The sequence below is a fragment of the Leptopilina heterotoma genome, unplaced genomic scaffold (assembly GCF_015476425.1).
Source record: "Leptopilina heterotoma isolate Lh14 unplaced genomic scaffold, ASM1547642v1 Lhet_405, whole genome shotgun sequence".
Lineage (NCBI taxonomy): Eukaryota > Metazoa > Arthropoda > Insecta > Hymenoptera > Figitidae > Leptopilina > Leptopilina heterotoma.
In genome coordinates, this window is record NW_025111068.1 from 144,816 (window position 1) to 163,641 (window position 18,826).

General features: G+C 27.4%; 1 protein-coding gene across 1 annotated transcript in view; it reads left to right on the forward strand.

The window, feature by feature from the left end:
- The first annotated feature begins 12,965 nt into the window (after positions 1-12,965).
- Positions 12,966-18,826, forward strand: part of LOC122506297 (SLIT-ROBO Rho GTPase-activating protein 1-like) — a 66,368-nt gene continuing 60,507 nt past the window's right edge. The window contains exon 1 of the mRNA XM_043618395.1: positions 12,966-13,506. Coding sequence (XP_043474330.1) covers positions 13,428-13,506 — 79 coding nt within the window. The 5' untranslated portion in view covers positions 12,966-13,427. The remainder of the gene's footprint in view (positions 13,507-18,826) is intronic.

An 18,826-nucleotide genomic window follows, 5' to 3' on the forward strand; every position in this document is an offset into this window, starting at 1 on the left:
ATCTTAGTGTTTAAAAAAAATTAAAATTGAGTAAAATATTGCATAATACTTCAAAAAATCTCATTTTCAAAAGTTTGGCAGCATATTTGACGGCTGTCATCTGTTGAAATGATATTCCATTATTCGGTTTGATCTCAGTAGTCTAAAGAATAATTTTATTTGAAAAAAGAAAGGTAAAATTTCTAAAAAAACTAAAATTTTGTAAGTTTGACATTTTCTGACAGCTGTCAACTGTCAAAAAGACATGTTGCCACTTAGGTTGATCTCAATTGTCTAGAAAATACTTAAACTTATTTAAATGAATGTAAAATAATTAAATAAAATACTTAAATACTCCTTGTAAAAAGTTTGACAGCATTTTTGACAGCTGTCACCTGTCAAAACTTATTTTTGACTACATATTCGGTTTTAGCACATCCTAAACTGTAAATATGCAGAGTTGTAAACAAAAAAATCAATAAAAACAAAAGTTAGAATATAAAGTCTGAATAAATGCACTAAACCTATGTTAAACCCCATTTAAACTTTAACCCTCTACAGGCACGGGTTAATATTAATTAAATGAGCTCTTCTTTCGCGTAGCTCATTTTTATCACATTTGGAAGCGAATTAGGGGGTGGAATGAAAGAAATTCAAAATTTCGCAAATTAACGACCACTCTAATACACATATATTTACATAAATTTTCATTTTTCGTAATTTTTAATAAAATATTCTTTTACATTATATTTACTTTTATTTTGTGTTTTCCTTTATCTTTTTATTTACCTTAATTGTCACTTTTCTAAAAAGTTTATAAAGATTAAAAAATTTATTACTACATAATGTAAAGTACTTTCAATATACTTTCATATTATGTGCTAACTTTTTAATTTTATAATAAAGAAATATGAAAAATTTCACCTTTAATATTGAATGTTTCATGATTTTCAGTGATTTTAATCACTTATTTCTTCTCAGGTGCAAGACCAAAAAATCCCATTTTTGTCTTAATATTTAAGTTTGACCTTCTTTTCCATTCTATTAAATTTTGGTGATGGAGAACGAGCTACTTTGTAGTTTTATTCATGTTTAAAAAATCTGCTTCCAAAAGCGAGTTTGTTGGTTAAAATGCAGGTAATTTTATAACACTGAAGTTGGCTATCTCAATAGTTTTGCAAAAATCTACTTGCATTTTAACCAACAAATTCGTTTTTTCAGCAGATTTTTTAAGCTGAAAAGTAATTTGTTCTCCATCACCAAAATTTAATAGAATGGAAAAGAAGATCAAACTTTAATATTAAGACAAAAATGGGATTTTTTGGTCTTGCACCTGAGAAGAAATAAGTGATTAAAATCACTGAAAATCATGAAACACTCAAATATTAAACGTAAAATTTTTTATATTTCTATATTATAAAATTAAAAAGTTAGCACATATTATGAAAGTACATTAAAAATACTTTACATTAAATAGTAATAAATTTATTAATATTTATAAACTTTTTAGAAAAGTGTAAATAAAATGTAGTGACTTTTGGCATTTCATAGGTAAATTTTAAAATCAATTTTTATCTATTATTTTAGGTATGTTTACATAATAATCTATTTATACAAGTAAATTAGCTCATTTTTAACAAATATTAATCAAGAAATTTGTATTATCTAAATTATTTCCATGCTTTTTTATTAAATTTTCATAACTGTCAATCTAACCTTTTTACTGTGCAACTCAACTTAAAAATTAAAATTCTAAGTTTAATTCAAAAAATTTTATAAAAGAATTCTCAAAAATGAATTCTATGGATATTAAACATCATTTTTACAAATTATGAGATTTTTTTTAAAATAGGCCACAACGGCTTCAGGTGAAATATAATGGACTGACCCAAGTACATAATGTACGATTCTTCTTTATTTTCATTAAATTCATGTTACATGTATTTATTATTTGCTTTTGCATATCTATTGGAACATTGTGAAATACCACCTCGGATTCCTCTTTCAATAAATAAAATCATGTCTATGTCTGTTAATAATTCTAATTTAACATTTGTCAATTTTAACATTGCATCGAATGAAAGTCCAGGTGCTGTGAAATAATGCAATGGGTCTAAATTGTAAGCTGATAAACAAGTAAATCTAAAATTTTCAAATATATCAGCTAAAAGCAATACATCATTTTTTAAATATAAATCTGAATATTCACCAAGAGTTTTTAATTTAAACGATTCCCATACTTGACAAGCATGTTGATAATCTTCTTGAGAGATATTTGCATCATTTAATTTTGAATAAAAAGAATCTTTAGATGGTAATTGTAGTTCCTCCAATTTTTCCCAAGAATTTATATATTCATACGGAAAAACCCCTTTTCTTGTTAATAAATTAAATTCAATTAAGTTATTACAAAATCTTTTAGTAATTACTTTGCTTTGGTAATCGTATGTATGTAGGCAAGCCAACTTGTATTGGTGCATATCGATTTATATTAACCATCAAATTTACTATTTCTTTTAAAGACCATCCTGATTTTTCATGACTAAAATCTTCACTTTTTTGTAAAAGATATTCAATTACTTCATTAAAAATTATATTAAGGTCTGTTGAAGGAAGAATAATTTTATTTTTTGTATTAAAAAATTTATTTTCCTCAATAATATTTCCATTATCTATGGTTTCGAATTTTAATGTAAGTATTAAATTGACTTTCAAAGCATTATTCTGTTTTAAAGCATTTTTCAATCGAGTTTTTATTAAGGTTTTTGAATTCTCTAAAAACTGAAATGTATCCTTGTGACTTAAATTAATAATTGACCCTGTTCTTATTCTACTTTGAAAAGCTGATTGTATTTCTTCCCATTTTATTCTATTCGATTTTTTATTGCTTTCATTTGTATAACCCTGACCTTCCCTATATAATTGTTTAAATTTCTGATGTATTGCTTTCAAAATTCCTAATATTGCTGTGATTTTACTTTTCTCGCTTACCGTTAAAACATCTTTTTTAACTTTTAAAACTTTATTTGAAAGGCGAATGTTTTGTTTACTTAATTTTATCCACTTTTCCACTTTAATAACAAAATTTTTATTTCTTCGAGATTGTGTTAAAGTATTATAAGCACTTTCCATAATTTTAACAAAACTCTTAATCTCGTTGGAATCCATTTTTGCAAGAGATTAAATCACTTAATAAAATAGATAATTTTTCTTTAAAACAAAAAGAATTTAACGACCACTATCATACAAGTTTTTGTGAATTAATGCGATATCCGAAAAAAAATCATGAGCTTTTATAGTGATCCTAAGAGAAATTCCTACATTCCTGAAAAAATTAAATAATAAAATTAAATAATAAAATTAAATACTTACCTTCATATTGCATATTTTATATCCATCACATTATTCAAAACAGTTTGACAGAAAGAATGTGAATGTCGGAATAAATTAAAATGTTTTATTTCACCTTATCACTGCAACTCAAGCATCTAAGCATCCGAAAAATTACAAAACGCATTTTCTCTCAAGCTTTATTTCTGAGAAATGTGTTAGCCGAAATAATTGAACGAACAAAACAAGAAAGTCTTTCATGGATTATATTTCATTTAATGACTTTCAAAACTTCCACATTCTTTAAAGTGGACTACAAAGTTAAATAGTACTATATATACTTTATCAAAACAATGGCCAATAATTGGTACATAAATATAGAGAACAAAATATCAAAAAATATACACTAACTAAACTCTCTTCTCAGAAAAAAGGAACATAAATCATAAAATTAACATTTACAGAACATTTTTTTTCTGAGAAAGAGAGAGAATAAATTAACTGAAATTAAAAGAATCATTTTTTGCATTTCCATTTCTTTTGTCTCCGACTTCCGCATTCCTCCAAAACGGAAGGAATAAATTATGCGAAAAAAATATCGATCGAATTTTTAAAGGTCTCAAGGTCACTTCCGAGTACAAAGTCCGTACTCTTCTTCAGTACACATCTTCTCGATTTTTTTCAGGTCGGTAACGTCTCTGTAACAGGAATCTAAATATAGACTCCTTCTTACCTAGCTTTCCGGTCGGTAACATGTCGGTAACAGGAATCTATATCTAGAAACCTCCCTGCCTATCTACTCATTTTGCAAAAATGGCTTTTCGCAAAAATGACTATTCGCAAAAGTGCAGTTCGGTAAAATGACATTTCGGAAAAATGACATTTGGGGAATAATCATGCGTCCCTTTATCAGCTTATGCAAAGGATATAGAATAGAGTACAAAATTTGATAAAAATCGGGATGAATTAAAAAACTTACGTCCCTCATTTTGAATTCATAATTTTTTATTTTTAAAGACAAATTTAAATTCAGCGACCCAAAATATCCCTTAATACTAAAATTGATAAAAATCCAAATGAATTTTAAAAATTTTCAAAAAGTATGTCCGCCAATTTGGATCCTGCATTTTGAAGTTTTAAAAATGATTGTCAAACTTAAATTCAGCGACCTGAAAAACCATTAGGTACTGAAATTGATAGAAATCCAAATGAATTTCAAAAATGATGTCCGCCATTTTGAATTTTTTAAAATTAATTAAATTCACCGACTCCAAAAACCCTTATACACTATGTGACTTAAATTAAAAATAAATTTTAATAAATTTTACTTGTTTTTAAATTGTTATATTATTTAAAAATAATAAATAATCATTTATTTATTACTTAATTTAGGAGCATTGCAATTAATAGTGTGTTAATAATGATATAAAACAATTTATTTTATAATTTACATAAGAAATTGCATTTATTTTGCGCTAAGAAGTTTACTATCCAACGGTCGTTAGCAGGCAACGGGTTAACAGAAAAATAATTTTTAAAGTTCAAACATATTTTTTTACTAAATTTTCTTAAAAAATCTACATCAAATCATGTTTTATATTTTTTGAAGGATAGTTTTTTGTACAAAAAATTATTTCAAATTGAAATTTTTGTGTATAACTTTGCCGACCTGCAATTTCTAAGAAAAAATTACACGTTAATGTCTACAAGTAATTCCCATTCTGTAGAAAAAATTATTGAGTATTGAGATTTAACAATTCTATTTCTGTGTAAGATATTTTTAAAAAATCATTATTTTCAATGTTTTACAAAAATTTAAATAACTTCTAGAAACATGAACACTTTTAATGATCTTAAGCTTATAAGCTTAAAATTATCATGTTTTTAGAAGTTAATTAAATTTTTGTAAAACATTGACAATAATAATTTTTTAAAAGTATCTTACACAGACATAGAATTGTTAAATCTGAATACTCAATAATCTAATTCTTTTCACTTACATTACATTTTAACACTTCTTATTTTGGAAATTTCATATTCTGAACATTTTGGGCTTTGGAAATTTTGTATTGAAGAAAAATAATTTTTAGATTGTGTATGGATTAAAAAATTCAATTTTGAAGTTCTGAATGTTCTTCGCATGCTTTATAGTGATAAATCACAACTGCGCATGCGTTATAGTAATAGAACACTACTGCTCCTGCGTAATAATGATAGAACACTACTGCGTATGCGTTATAGTGATAGAACACTACTGCGCATGCGTTATAGTTATAGACCACTACTGCGCATGCGTTATAGTGATAGAACACTACTGCGTATGCGTTATAGAACACTACTGCACATGCCTGATACTAATAGAACACTACTGTGCATGCTTGATACTAATAGAACACTACTGCGCATGCCTGACATTGACAGAACACTACTGCGCATGCATATGTATATGGGCAATTCCACGTGAGATTTTAGTCGACCTCTTAAAATTCGCCAAAAATATTTTTTTTCTATTCTGCATCGAAAAAAAACAGATACGTATTTTTTTATTTTTGTTTAATTGTCCAAATTTTCGAGTTATGAATTTTCGAAATTTTGGACTTTTAATTGTAGACCTATATTCTGTAGCTTATAAGTCCGAAAATATTGAGTTTAAAAAAAAGTTGTCAAAGAATGAAAGTTGTAGTTTTCTTTCGACTTTTAAGAAATGTAAACAAAAAATTTTTTTTTTAATTGTTTATTAAAAAAAAAATTTTTTTTATAAACAAATTAATTTTTTTTAACTTTGGGCCAGATTTTTTTTTGTTTTTTTTAAATTTATTTATACCTTGTAATATAGAGAAGATTTTCCAAAAAGTCCCGAAATGGGCCTGATGTGTTAAATGAGTTTTAAAACATTTTCAAAAATCACTTGCAAGCATCACAGTGGGATTTTTTTTACAATTAACTTTTTAAAACTGTCTACAGCGTAGACCCTTTAATTTAAAACAAAGAACACTCAAATAGATTAAAAATTATACGCTGTAGACAGTTTTAAAAAGTTAATTATAAAAAAATCCCACTGTAAAGCTTGCAAGTGATTTTTAAAAATGTTTTAAAACTCATTTAACACATCAGGCCCATTTCGGGACTTTTTGGAAAATCTTCTCTATATTATAAGGTGTAAATAGATATTAAAAAAATTAAAAAAAATCCGGCCCAAAGTTAAAAAAAATTAATTTGCTTATAAAAAAAAAATTTTTTTTAATAAAAAATTAAAAAAAAAATTTTTTGTTTACATTTCTTAAAAGTCGAAAGAAAACTACAACTTTCATTCTTTGACAACTTTTTTCTAAACTCAATATTTTCGGACTTATAAGCTACTGAATATAGGTCTACAATTAAAAGTCCAAAATTTCGAAAATTCATAACTCGAAAATTTGGACAATTAAACAAAAATAAAAAATACGTATCTGTTTTTTTTCGATACAGAATAGAAAAAAAATATTTTTGGCGAATTTTAAGAGGTCGACTAAAATCTCACGTGGAATTGCCCATATGTATGTATACCATGAGTATTATTATATATGTATATTATACGATGAATAAATGATAAAAGTCGAACGACTGAACGATGAAGTACGGAAATACACGAACGACGGACGACAAAACGACGACGAATATGTTAATATTATAATAAAAATAAAGGAAAAGGATAAGATAAGATTTTATTGTAATATTAAGGGGTCATATTACCCAGGCGCGCAAAAAAATGAACTTTTTTGGTAAATTTTTTTTTTGAAGCTATTCTATAAATCAAAATTAAATTCGGCGGCTTTATTATTATACGTTTTGAGGTATAAAAAAAATTTTTTATTTATAACTTTTGATACAAAATAGGGTCTTGACTAATGATAAACGGTAAATGAGTTTTTTTCGAGAAGTGAATCTGCGTACATTCTCATAGAATAATTATTCTATCAAACCTGCAAGAACAACTGCAAACTGTGATGATTGTAATGTTTCGATCGTCATAAATTTTATTTCTATTCGTTTGAAAGTTTTTTTAATTATAAATCCTAATTATAATTAATTATTTTAAATTATTCACTATAGTTTTTAATTCACAAAGGTCCTTCTTGACCCAAAAGCCAGGGTTTCCGTTCTTACAATTTAGTAGTGACTATCTAATTACTAATTTTTATCTCCAAAGTAGGTTTTTATTTAAAAGTTATAAAATTTATATAACTTTTTATAAAAAATCTAAGTTTAGTTTGGTCACATTTTTAATTATGGGGTACTCAGTAAATTTTTTTTTCAATTTATTTTTATTGTATTAAATGGTACATAGACGATCCCAGAATGATATGTAAATACTTTTTTGTCGACAAAAATTAATTAAACTACATTTTACATGATAATTAAAAATTTTAAACATATTACAGTTTGTTGATAATTTTTGGTGGTACAAATCAGTTTAATTATAATACTGAATATAAAGCATGAATAAAAAGCAGAGTTTATCATTAGTCAAGACCCTATTTTGTATCAAAAGTTATAAATAAAATTTTTTTTCTATACCTCAAAACGTATAATAATAAAGCCGCAGAATTTTATTTTGATTCATAGAATAGCTTCAAAAAAAATCCCTAAAAAAGTTCATTTTTCAATGCGCCTGGGTAATATAACCCTTTAATATGACAATAAAATTAAAATAAAAGTTTATCAAAATAAAACTAAAAATAGAAATGTGTCAGAGTGAATGTGACAATGAAGGAGAAAATATAAATGTCAAAGTAAAATGTACAATAAAAATCTGTCACAGTGAGAGTTCAAGTGACAATAAAAATATATCAAAGTAAAAGTGAAAATGAAAATCTGTGAAAGTGAAAATATTTGTTGGGGAGCGTTCACAAATGATGTCACGCAATTTCACATGTAAAAATGCATTGTGTCTCGTATAGTAGAGGTCCCCCCTACGCCCAAAAACGTGACATCATCTGTGAACGCTCCCTTAAAAGTTCAAGTGAAAGTAAAAGTAAAAATCTATGAAAGTGAAAGTGATAGTGAAAATCTATGACAGTGAAAGTGAATGTAAAAGTGAAAGTAAAGTGAAAATTTGTGAATGTGAAAGTAAAAGTGAAATTGAAAGCGAAAATCTGTGAATGTGAAAGTATAAGTAAAAATCTGTGATTGTGAAAGTAAAAGTGAAAATCTGTGAAAGTGAAAGTGAAAATCTATTAATGTGAAAGTAAAAGTAAAACATGTGAAAGTGAAAGTAAAAGTGAAAATCTATTAATGTGAAAGTAAAAGTGAAAATCTGTGAAAGTGAAAGTAAAAGTGAAAATCTGAATGTGAAAGTGAAATTGAAAGTAAAAGTGAAATTACGTAATCGACACCCAGTTACTGGTCAGTCACTGGCCAGATAATCTAACTAGTGACTGCTACAAGCAGCGCGTTACATTTCTAATCAATCACTTGCCAGATTTTCTGGTCAATAACTGGCCAGAATCTAGGAAAACTTCACAGTGACTGGTCATAACAGAGTTGAAATTTCTACCTGGGTCATTTCAAGAATTTTATTAACATTTTTTTCAATAATTGAATTCTTTCGAGAAAATGTACCTAATTAAAATTGTATTGAAAATAATTTAATTCTTGACAAGATTATTTTTATTAAAATTTTTTTAAATAATTGAAAAGTTTTGAAGAATTTATTTTAAATTTTTTTGGAAGTAATAAAGTTTTTCTTAATAACTTTTACTGAAAATTTTAAAAAGAAATTTAATTTTATGAAGAATTTCTTTTAAGTTTTTAAAATAACCGTGTTCATTATTAATTGTACTTAACGATTTTCCTATTAAATTTATTATTAAAATTCATTTGCTAGTAAATAAATAAATTAATAAATTATAACATTATTGGCGTGAACTTCCGAGAATAAATGAAATGTTATAACAGTTCATTTGTTTTTAAAAATGCACGTCAAAAATTGGAAAATTTGTGAAAATAAATACTTATTTAAAAAAAATTCTCCTGAATGCCAAAATGGTTTAGCCCGCTTGAAATTCATAGGAATTGTTTATCATTATTTTAAAAATTTGTGGTAAAAATTTGATAATAAAAAAGGTGGTGTTTTTGAGAAAATTGATCTTATTTATTTTCAGAAAATTATCCCCCATTTTGATAATTTTTAATAGTTTTACAAATTTCAAACGGAATTTGGAAAAGGACAAGATCATTTACAAGACCCAAGACAGAAAATTAAATTATACTCAAAAGAAGAAAAATGACAAGCAAAACAATTTTTCTTCACTGTTTATTCGAGTTTTACCACTCAAAGTTCAAATGTGCTTAACTTCGTTAAATTAAGCTTTTTTGAAAAATAAAAAAATACGTGTCTCTTTATTTTTTATGTAGAATAATATATTTTAACGACAGGTAAATCTATAACTTGAAGTTAGTCTCGACTTGCCTGATTTGAAATGGATTCAGTCATAAGCAAGTAAGTAAGCTAATAAGTAAGCAAGTAAGAAAGCAAGTAAGCAAATAGAAAATAACTTTCTTACTTCCTTACTGGCTTACTTACTTGATTATTATCTTATTTCGTTTTTGCTTCCTTGTTTACTTACTTCCTTGCTTCTTACTTGCTTACTTTCTGACTTATTTCCTTCTTGCTTACTTGCATATTTCCTTTTTGCTTCCTTGCTTATTTTGCTTACTAACTCACTCAGATCAGGAACTATTGTTCCTCGTAAAGCTAAAATCGGTGAATTCTGACAAATCGTTGACTTGGTTTTGATTTGAAGTAAAATTTCATACATAGTAAAAAAAACACCAAAAAGGGTTATTTTAATCTTTTTGCTTCCTCGTGAGGAAGCTTTGTAGTCGTTTAATTTACAAAAATTTTAAAAATCCTTTTAACAAATTTTCTTCTATATAGGACTATGTTATATAAGACCCTGAACAATTGTCCGGATGTATTTTTTTGACTTTTTTCTAAAAAATTTTTTTTTTCAAAAAAATTTTTTTAATTTGGTTATTGAAATTAATATATAATAAAATCTTATTCTTTGCATCAAGACGAATCGATTGGTATATACAAAGTATAAATTTTATGAGAATTTATAGAGTTAATCACAATTAAAGCTGAAAAATTCGCATTTTTATCAAAAAATGAGTTCTTTCCGCAAAATTATGTTGCCGTATAAGAAAATCTTACTCATTTATTTCTAAAATCTTATTCTTTGCACCAAGACGGATCGATTGGTATATATAAAGTATATATTGTATTTAAATTTATAGAATTAAAGCCAATTATAGACAAAAAATTTGCACTTTTAATAAAAATTCATTTTTTCTTAAAAATCATGTTGCTGTACAATAAAATGTTATTATTTATGGAAAAATAAATCAAAAGTCTTATTCTTTGCATCAAGACGAATCGATTGATGTATATAAAATATATATTCTATTGAAAATTATAGAATTAATTACAATCAAATTTGAAAAATTCACTTTTTTACTAAAAATTTTTTTTGTTTATTTAGATTCATATTACTGTATAAGAAAATTTTATTCTTTCTATTAAGACGAATGCACTTTATTTTATAAATGTTAAATTGTATTAAAAATGATTTAAAAATGAAATATATTTATCGTTAATGCTTCCTCCACGAGGAAGCAAATTTTTTTTGTTGATCGTAAAGAGGAAGCAAAATGTTCATGTAATGAACATCTGGATTTACAACTTGTTTTGTGTTAATTTAATCTGCAACTGTCACGAATTTCGTTCAGAAATCCGACCAAATTCGTACAGAAATTCTATCGCGAATTCGTATGAGATTACTAGTAAAATTCGTGTGACGTTTTGCAACGTTTTTTAGCATGAATATTCGTGCGAATAAAATTCTAAAAATGTTCCAAAATTAATTCGTTAGCAGTTCGCTCAAATTTCGTACAAATTTCGTATGGAAATTTATCCGAAAATTTTTTTAAAAAATTTTTAGCTGACATTTTATACGTAATTTTATATGAATTTCAGAGCACAAATTTTAAAATATTTTCCAAAAGAAATCCGTTTGTAATTCGCTTGAATTTTGTACGAATTTCGTATAGAAATTTAGCCGAAAATTTTTAGCTGACATTTCATGCGGAATTCCATACGAATTTCCGAACAGAATTTTTCGAAAATTTTCCAAAAGAAATCTGTTGGGAATTCGTTTGGAAAATTGTCCGAAAATTTTGTAAACAAATTGTCAAAAAATTTCCGTGCGAATTTCTATACGAGTTTCCGAGCAAAATTTTTTTGAAAATCCATATTAAATATTCGGGTATTATTCGCACGAATATTGGTGCGAAAAAAGGTTTCAAAACTCCAAACGAATTTTACTAGTAATTTCATACAAATTCGATAGGATTTCTGTACGAATTTGGTCGGATTTCTGAACGAAATTCGTAAGAATCATTTTTATCTGGAAAGTCTATAGTGAGACAGTTCAACTTTAATAATAAAATAACAAGAATATATTATACTTACACTAGAGCAAATATTGAACACTTATTAGTATTTCAACCTGATAACTTGAAATTTTCGTCATTCGAATATACGGCAAATTAATTTTTGAAAAAGTGTTCTACAAAATTCCTTTGACATTTAAAAGTCTTTTCTGACTGAAAAAAAATTCCCTGAAAATTTCTGATTTTTCCTGACCGTAGCAAAAATAAAAAAGTCTATACCTAAATGTTTATAAAAAACAAAAATTCTGTACTCCGCCATTATTAATATTGAGCTCCCGGATCAAAAAACTCGATTTGCCGCTTGGAAGGCTTGAATTATCTAAAATATTCAGATTAAAAAAAATTCTTTTAAAGAAAAAGAGTTGCGCATTTTTATTATCTACATGAATACGTATTTGAAAATTTTTTTATTTTAATTGCCTTTATTTTTTCATGGGGGCCTAACTGACGTGAAAATTCCCTGTTCGAACGCAAATCGAGTTTTTTGATCCGGGAGCTCTGTTGAGGCTCGGCTGGACCGGCTGGACTAAGGCTCGTTCTACAGAATAAATTTCGAAATTTTCTAATTATTCAATATACGAGTACTCGATGCTTCAAGGCAGTGGTTTTAATTAAAAAATCGAAAGAGATTTCGCAAAGAACATACTTGAATATCGTAGCTTATGTTACATTCTCTTATGTCCTTTTCAGGTAATTTAGATATTATCTTTAAGTAGTGACCGCTGGTACATTACATACTGTAAATATTCGTAACGAAGAAAAGTCTGTGACAATTGGTAACAAAAAATAAGCAAATTACCATGGTGCAGTTTATACCATGCGGTCTGATAAATGGTCAAGTGACCTTAGTGAGAAGGTTTCCCGAGAGATGGTAGCAGCAATTCAATAAACGCCTGCAGGCAACTGTAGCTAGGACTGACACTAGGAGTCTCACTCGTCACATCGTAGCCACTGTTGCTTAGCAACATACACATACATAACATACACTCGTGAATTTTATGAGCAGCATGCTAAGCAACTGAACATAACGCACAGCCTGACGCCCGAAGTAGAATTAATATACAACGGCTTGTCCAAGAATATCCTCCCCTACAGATATGTTCTAGTGTGTTGGCTCTGTCAAGCAACACACACGTCGAGCGTCTAAGTATGTAGTTGGGTCGATTCAATCCCGCTAGTATAAACCGAGAAGTCACTCAAGCAAGTTAACCACTCTCGACCTTCAAAGCATGCTATGCGGCATACACAAAACGCTTTCAGTTTCATATGTGATCAGCTTGAGTAACTGTCGCTCTTTCGCGCGGTGCACTTTGAAATCTATAGCGTGTGCATATTCGAATTGTGACCCTCAATAATTGTTCTTCTTACTTACCTATTACTTCTTAGTAATATATATTTATGTATATAGATTCGAGAGTCTTTCGACCTTCTTTCTTCAAATGTTTATACTTGGCGAAAAGTATCAAGGTCTGATAGAGCAGACCGGTTAGGTTGGTGTTTTGTGATTCTTTGCTTTTCCATTCCGCCATGTATCAAAATCCTTGAACCGTGAAAATTGTCCGTGCATGTTTCGAATGCGGTAACTATCTCGGATAATCTCACCGATTGCCAATCGGTTCAACATGGACGAAGAAGAAATCGACGGAATCAAGTCTCCTATCAAGAGACTGGGTTCAACACGAAAGCTTCTTGTCTTCAACAGTAAGTTTTTATTCTTTCGAAACTTTTCCCTATATTTTTTTAGAAAAAACCAAACAATCTGTATAAAAAATGGAAAATTTTACCACCAAAATTTTTTGTTCTTTAATTTTATGCATACATTTAATGAAGACACAAAAACAAGAGTATGTAATATGCACTTCTTAAATTGCAAAGATATCATCATCAAATTTAGTCCTTACTGACAAAAATTAATTTTGAATTTCAAAAAAATATTTTAAAAATTGCATATTTAGAATAGTAGTACAACTGTTTAAAAGTATTGTTGAGTATGATAAGAATTAATAATAAATTTACTTCCAGTATAAATTGTTTATTTATAAAAATTTACGTAAGTATCGCCACTTGTTGACGTAATTTATAATTATTGAAAAATTACTTATTTACACATACAAAGCAGCAAAAGAAAAGAAAATATACATAGCTACTACAAAACACTTATTAAATATTAGGATTGGTTACTTAAAGTATTTTGTTGTAATGTTTCTGCACAAAACGATATATCAAAACCATTAAAATTAAATTTATTTCCTGTAATTTAGAGCAGGAAACAATTCATTACATTTCACGTTTATATAATTCGTAAACATCAGTTTTGGCCGGTCAGACTCTCACGAACCTCCGAAAATTATTTTTTAAGAGACACATAATTGTACATAAACATCTAAGTAGGATTAGTGTCTAATTCTAAAGCAATAAAAATCGTACATCATTATATTATATATGTGTGTCTTCGTATATTAATAAATTTTCGGTTTATCGTAAAATTCCAAAATATATGAGAATTTTTATTTTAGAACTTTATTTAAACACAAAACCTTCAAAGTAATGATTAACAACATATATAAAAAAATTACTACATTAGCACAATATAAAAACTTTCACGGTATTGTATATGGAAAACAATACCCGGAATACATTGATTTAATAAACAAATGAAATAACTGTCAGAGAAGAAAAGTAAACAAGTTAACAAATATGTATATATGCGACATTTATGCGCGTGTTATTTATTATTAGATATGTGCTTTACTTAAAAAGGTGTTCATACAATATAATGTTTCAATGTACATATTTTCTATAGATCCTAATATATAAAAATTTGGCTCATAGAAATTGATAAAAATTGTGTGTTTTTAATAAAATGCCATTCTTACAGAAGGCGTGTAAACATATAAACATTTTTTAATATCCATGCCTGTGTTGTTTTTTACTTTCAATTAACTAAAAATTATTAATTTAAGTTTAATAAATATTTATTTACCAAAGTTTCCTGAAAGTTGAAATTAACTTGCCTGCAACCTTTAGAATCTATAGTTGCAAACCTCTTGAAACTTTAAAGTAATTTTTTAAATAGTATTAGTAATTTAAATATAATTTCCGTAATAGTCTACCTTTGCGATTCCTGGATGAAAAATGAAAAAATAATGCGGTAACAGGACTAAAACACGTCAATAAATTTAATATGTTATGATTCATGTGCACATTTATATTGGCGAAACCAAGCAACAGAACATATCAATAGGCGCTCTAGGAAGGAGTCTAAATTAAGTTTATATACTGCTGAGTCCCATTCCTAATATATGTTTTTTTTAAACTTAAGAGTCTTAATCAGCGTGATTGCTCAAAAAAGGCAACTCTGAGTTATTTTTTAAGAAAAAAATAATACATCGATTGTTTTCAAACTTTGAGGATATAATGACATTATGAATGAAGTTCACAAAGTGTGCGAGTTATACAGCAAGCATAGGCGGCAATATTGCTGCAAGCTTATACACGGAAAGCTTCATATGAGTGGGACGTTTGAAGAAATATTGCGTCAATCTTGCCGCAAACTTGCTGCAAAATTACGTGCTATCTGGGAAGCTGGACTAAAATAAATGTAAAAATTGTATTTAATTCTTTGCTCTTTAGAATTCAGTAGTTTTTGACTGTTTTTAAGAAGTACACAATTAATACGACCGGTAATATGGAACTAAATTATAAAAATACATTGTAACACTGTAATACTATATATGCAATTTATTAAATAATAATGGGAATATTAGCGTTTATTAAGAAATTTTGTAATTGATCTGAATTGAAAATCATTAATAAACTTTTAGGATAAAAAATTTAAATGTCATATTTCTTCCTTTGGCTAAAAAAATACTACTAATTTAAATTTTAAGGTAAAAAAAACAATGAAATTCATATTGTTCTATTGTATTTAATAATAAAAAAGGTTGTGAATTTTTTAAATCTATAGGATAAGTCAATTAGATCAATTATTTTGTTATCAGACATTTTTAATTTAGTTTTCTTTAATATTTTTTAAGCATATCTAAAATTTACTTTAAAAAATTTAAATAAAAGTCATTAATGGCCATCTCACTTTTTCATTTTTATTTTTGTTTATATCGAAGCGTGGGTTATGTACTACTCAATAAAACATAAAATTCATAATTATGTTAAAAAATAACAAAATACAACAATAAAGAATCTGAATTTCTCAAAATATTTTAGACCCATGCAAAAATAAATGAAAAAGGATTACACGCACATTTTCATTATTTTTCAATAATTTGTTTTTTTACATTTATTATTAATCACAGAAGGTTGAAGAATAACCCATAATATATGATATTTTTTTTACAAATGGGTAAGACTCCGTCAGAAAAATTACAATTTGCATGGGGTCTTCGGATTATTCTGTAATTTGGTGAAGTTGTTATATTTGATAACAAAAATAAGTGTACCAAAGGATTTTTAAAAATTTTCAAAATTGTAAAAGTTACGCCATTTTGAATTTTTTTATAAGATTTTTTTTTAATGTGAATATTTCCGAAACAATTTAACGGATTTTAATGAAATTTAAATATGTTATACTTAAAATCATGTCCTTTCAGAATTTTTCAAAAGATGAAAATGAAAGGGGATAAAATTTCTAAGAGATCCCTTTAAACCGATTTTTGAATTATTAATGGTTTATTTATTTTTTTGTTATTCAAAGTTAACAATTTACAATATTTTTGTAAAAAAATACTGTTTATTTTTTATTTTTTCATTGCACAAGATCGAAATCAATTTAAATTAACAAATAGATAACTTTGGTCTTTTTTTTAGACAAATTTATGTTTATTTAAGTAATGTATGTCTATTTTGTAAAAAAATGATTTTAAAGTTAATAATTATCATTGTTATTAATAATTATATAACCAATAATCTATTTTCTTTTGCATTTATAAACATTTTCGTAATTTTTTAAACTTTAAATATTTATATCATATGTACATTCTTTCAATAACTTAAAAAATTTACTTATTGATTTTAAAACAATTTTAATTAACAAATAGACGACATTGGTCTTTTTAAAAAAAATTATTTTTTTAGACAAATTTATGTTTATTTAAGTAATTCATGTCTATGTTATTGTAAAAAAAATGATTTTAAAGTTAATAATTATCATTGATATTAACAATACTCAAGTTATCGATATTTAAGTAGAGCTTTAAAATGTTAAACTCGTTCAAAAAGGTTCTATTTTTTGTCAGAAATAAGCCATTTATTTGTGTTGAACCTTTAATAAATAATAAGCAGTCTGGAACTTTATTTAATACATTTATTTGTATAAAGTGAATGGAGATAATTTACAGAGAGAGTGCAATATACGCTAAGTACGCAAAGACTGGTTAGTTAGTAAAACACAAGAATAGGTGTCGCTACACGGAGAAACTTTTTCTTCTAATATTAAATATATTTGGTTATCTTTATTCTAAAAGTACGTTAGAATGTGAGGATTTTTCGTGCGTTGTGCTAATAATTTCAACATTAATACGAAAATATGATAAGTTCGTTATATATTAAGCAACCTTCGGTGTACAAAAATTACTACACTGAGAGAAGTCCAGGGCGTAATAGTTACCGCTAGACGTCGCTATAAGCTACTGTTCTTGTTGCGTTTGAGATGTTTCGAATCTAGGGCTCAGACGCCCCGAGTCTGTCAAACATTGTTCCCGCATGTGAGAGAACAACTCGTGACCGAAACTAAAAGTTGTAAGTAATCCCGCTTAGGGACGTTCCACGTTTTTTATCGGGGCTTGAGACGTCCCGATCGAGGGTTCACATAAGAACATTCAAAATTATCACTCAAGCCTCGCACGGGACGTATTAGTTCCCGGACTTCTCTCAGTGTATCTGCATTAGAAATAGTCTTATTTTTCTTTAGAAAAGAATAAAATGCTAGTTTTTGTTTGTGAAATAATACGGTAATTCTAGGGTCAATCTCTAGAAAGGAACAAATTCAGAATTGAAATTTCATTTTAAAAAAAGTTGAAAATTCACTTTTATTATTAGTTCTTTGGCAAAAGGGGGATCCTAATAAGCCTATAAAATACGTGGTTACAATCTTTATCAACATTATTATTAAAAATTAATGTTTTTAATCAGAATTTTTGTTGAAAATTTCTCGCAGCTAAATGGGTTTCAAAATTGATGAAAATTAATTAAAACTCGTTACTCAGGGGTTTTAGGGGTCGCCGATTACGAATCCGATGTCAGTTTCTCAAAATCCAAAATGGTGGATCTAATATGGCAGACACTTTCTTCAAAAATTTAACGGATTTGCTTGAAACTCGTTACTCGGGGGTTTTCGGGGTCGCTGATTATGAATTTCAAGATAGTTTTTGAAAATTGAAAATGGCGGATCCAATATGGTGGACACTTTTTTCAAAAATTCATCGGGTATGCTTGAAACTCGTTATTCGGGAGTTTTCGGGGTTGCTGATTACGAATCCGATGTCAGTTTTTGAAAATTCAAAATCCCGAAATCCCCAGAGCGACAAGTTTTAAGCCAATCTAATTAATTATGCATACTATATCAGCCATTTGCAATTTTCAAAAACAAACATCAAATTCGAATTCAGCGACCCCAAAAACCCCTGAGGAACGAATTTCTATCGAATAGCATCAATCTTCAAATTATCCGCCATATTGGATCCGCCATTTAAAATTTTTTAAAACTGACTCAAAATTCGTAATCAGCGACCCCGAAAACCCCCTAATAACAAGTTTCAAGCAAATCCGATGAATTTTTCAAAAAGTGTCCGCCATGATGGATCCGCCATTTTGAATTTTTAAAAACTAATAACAGATTCGTAATCAGCGACCCCGAAAACCACCAAGTAACAAATTTTATGCAAATCTGAGCAGTTTTGAAAAAAAATGTCGGCCATATTGGATCCGCCATTTTGAATTTTCAAAAACTGACATGAGATTCGTAATCAGCAACCCCGAAAACCCCCGAGTAACGAGTTTCAAGCAA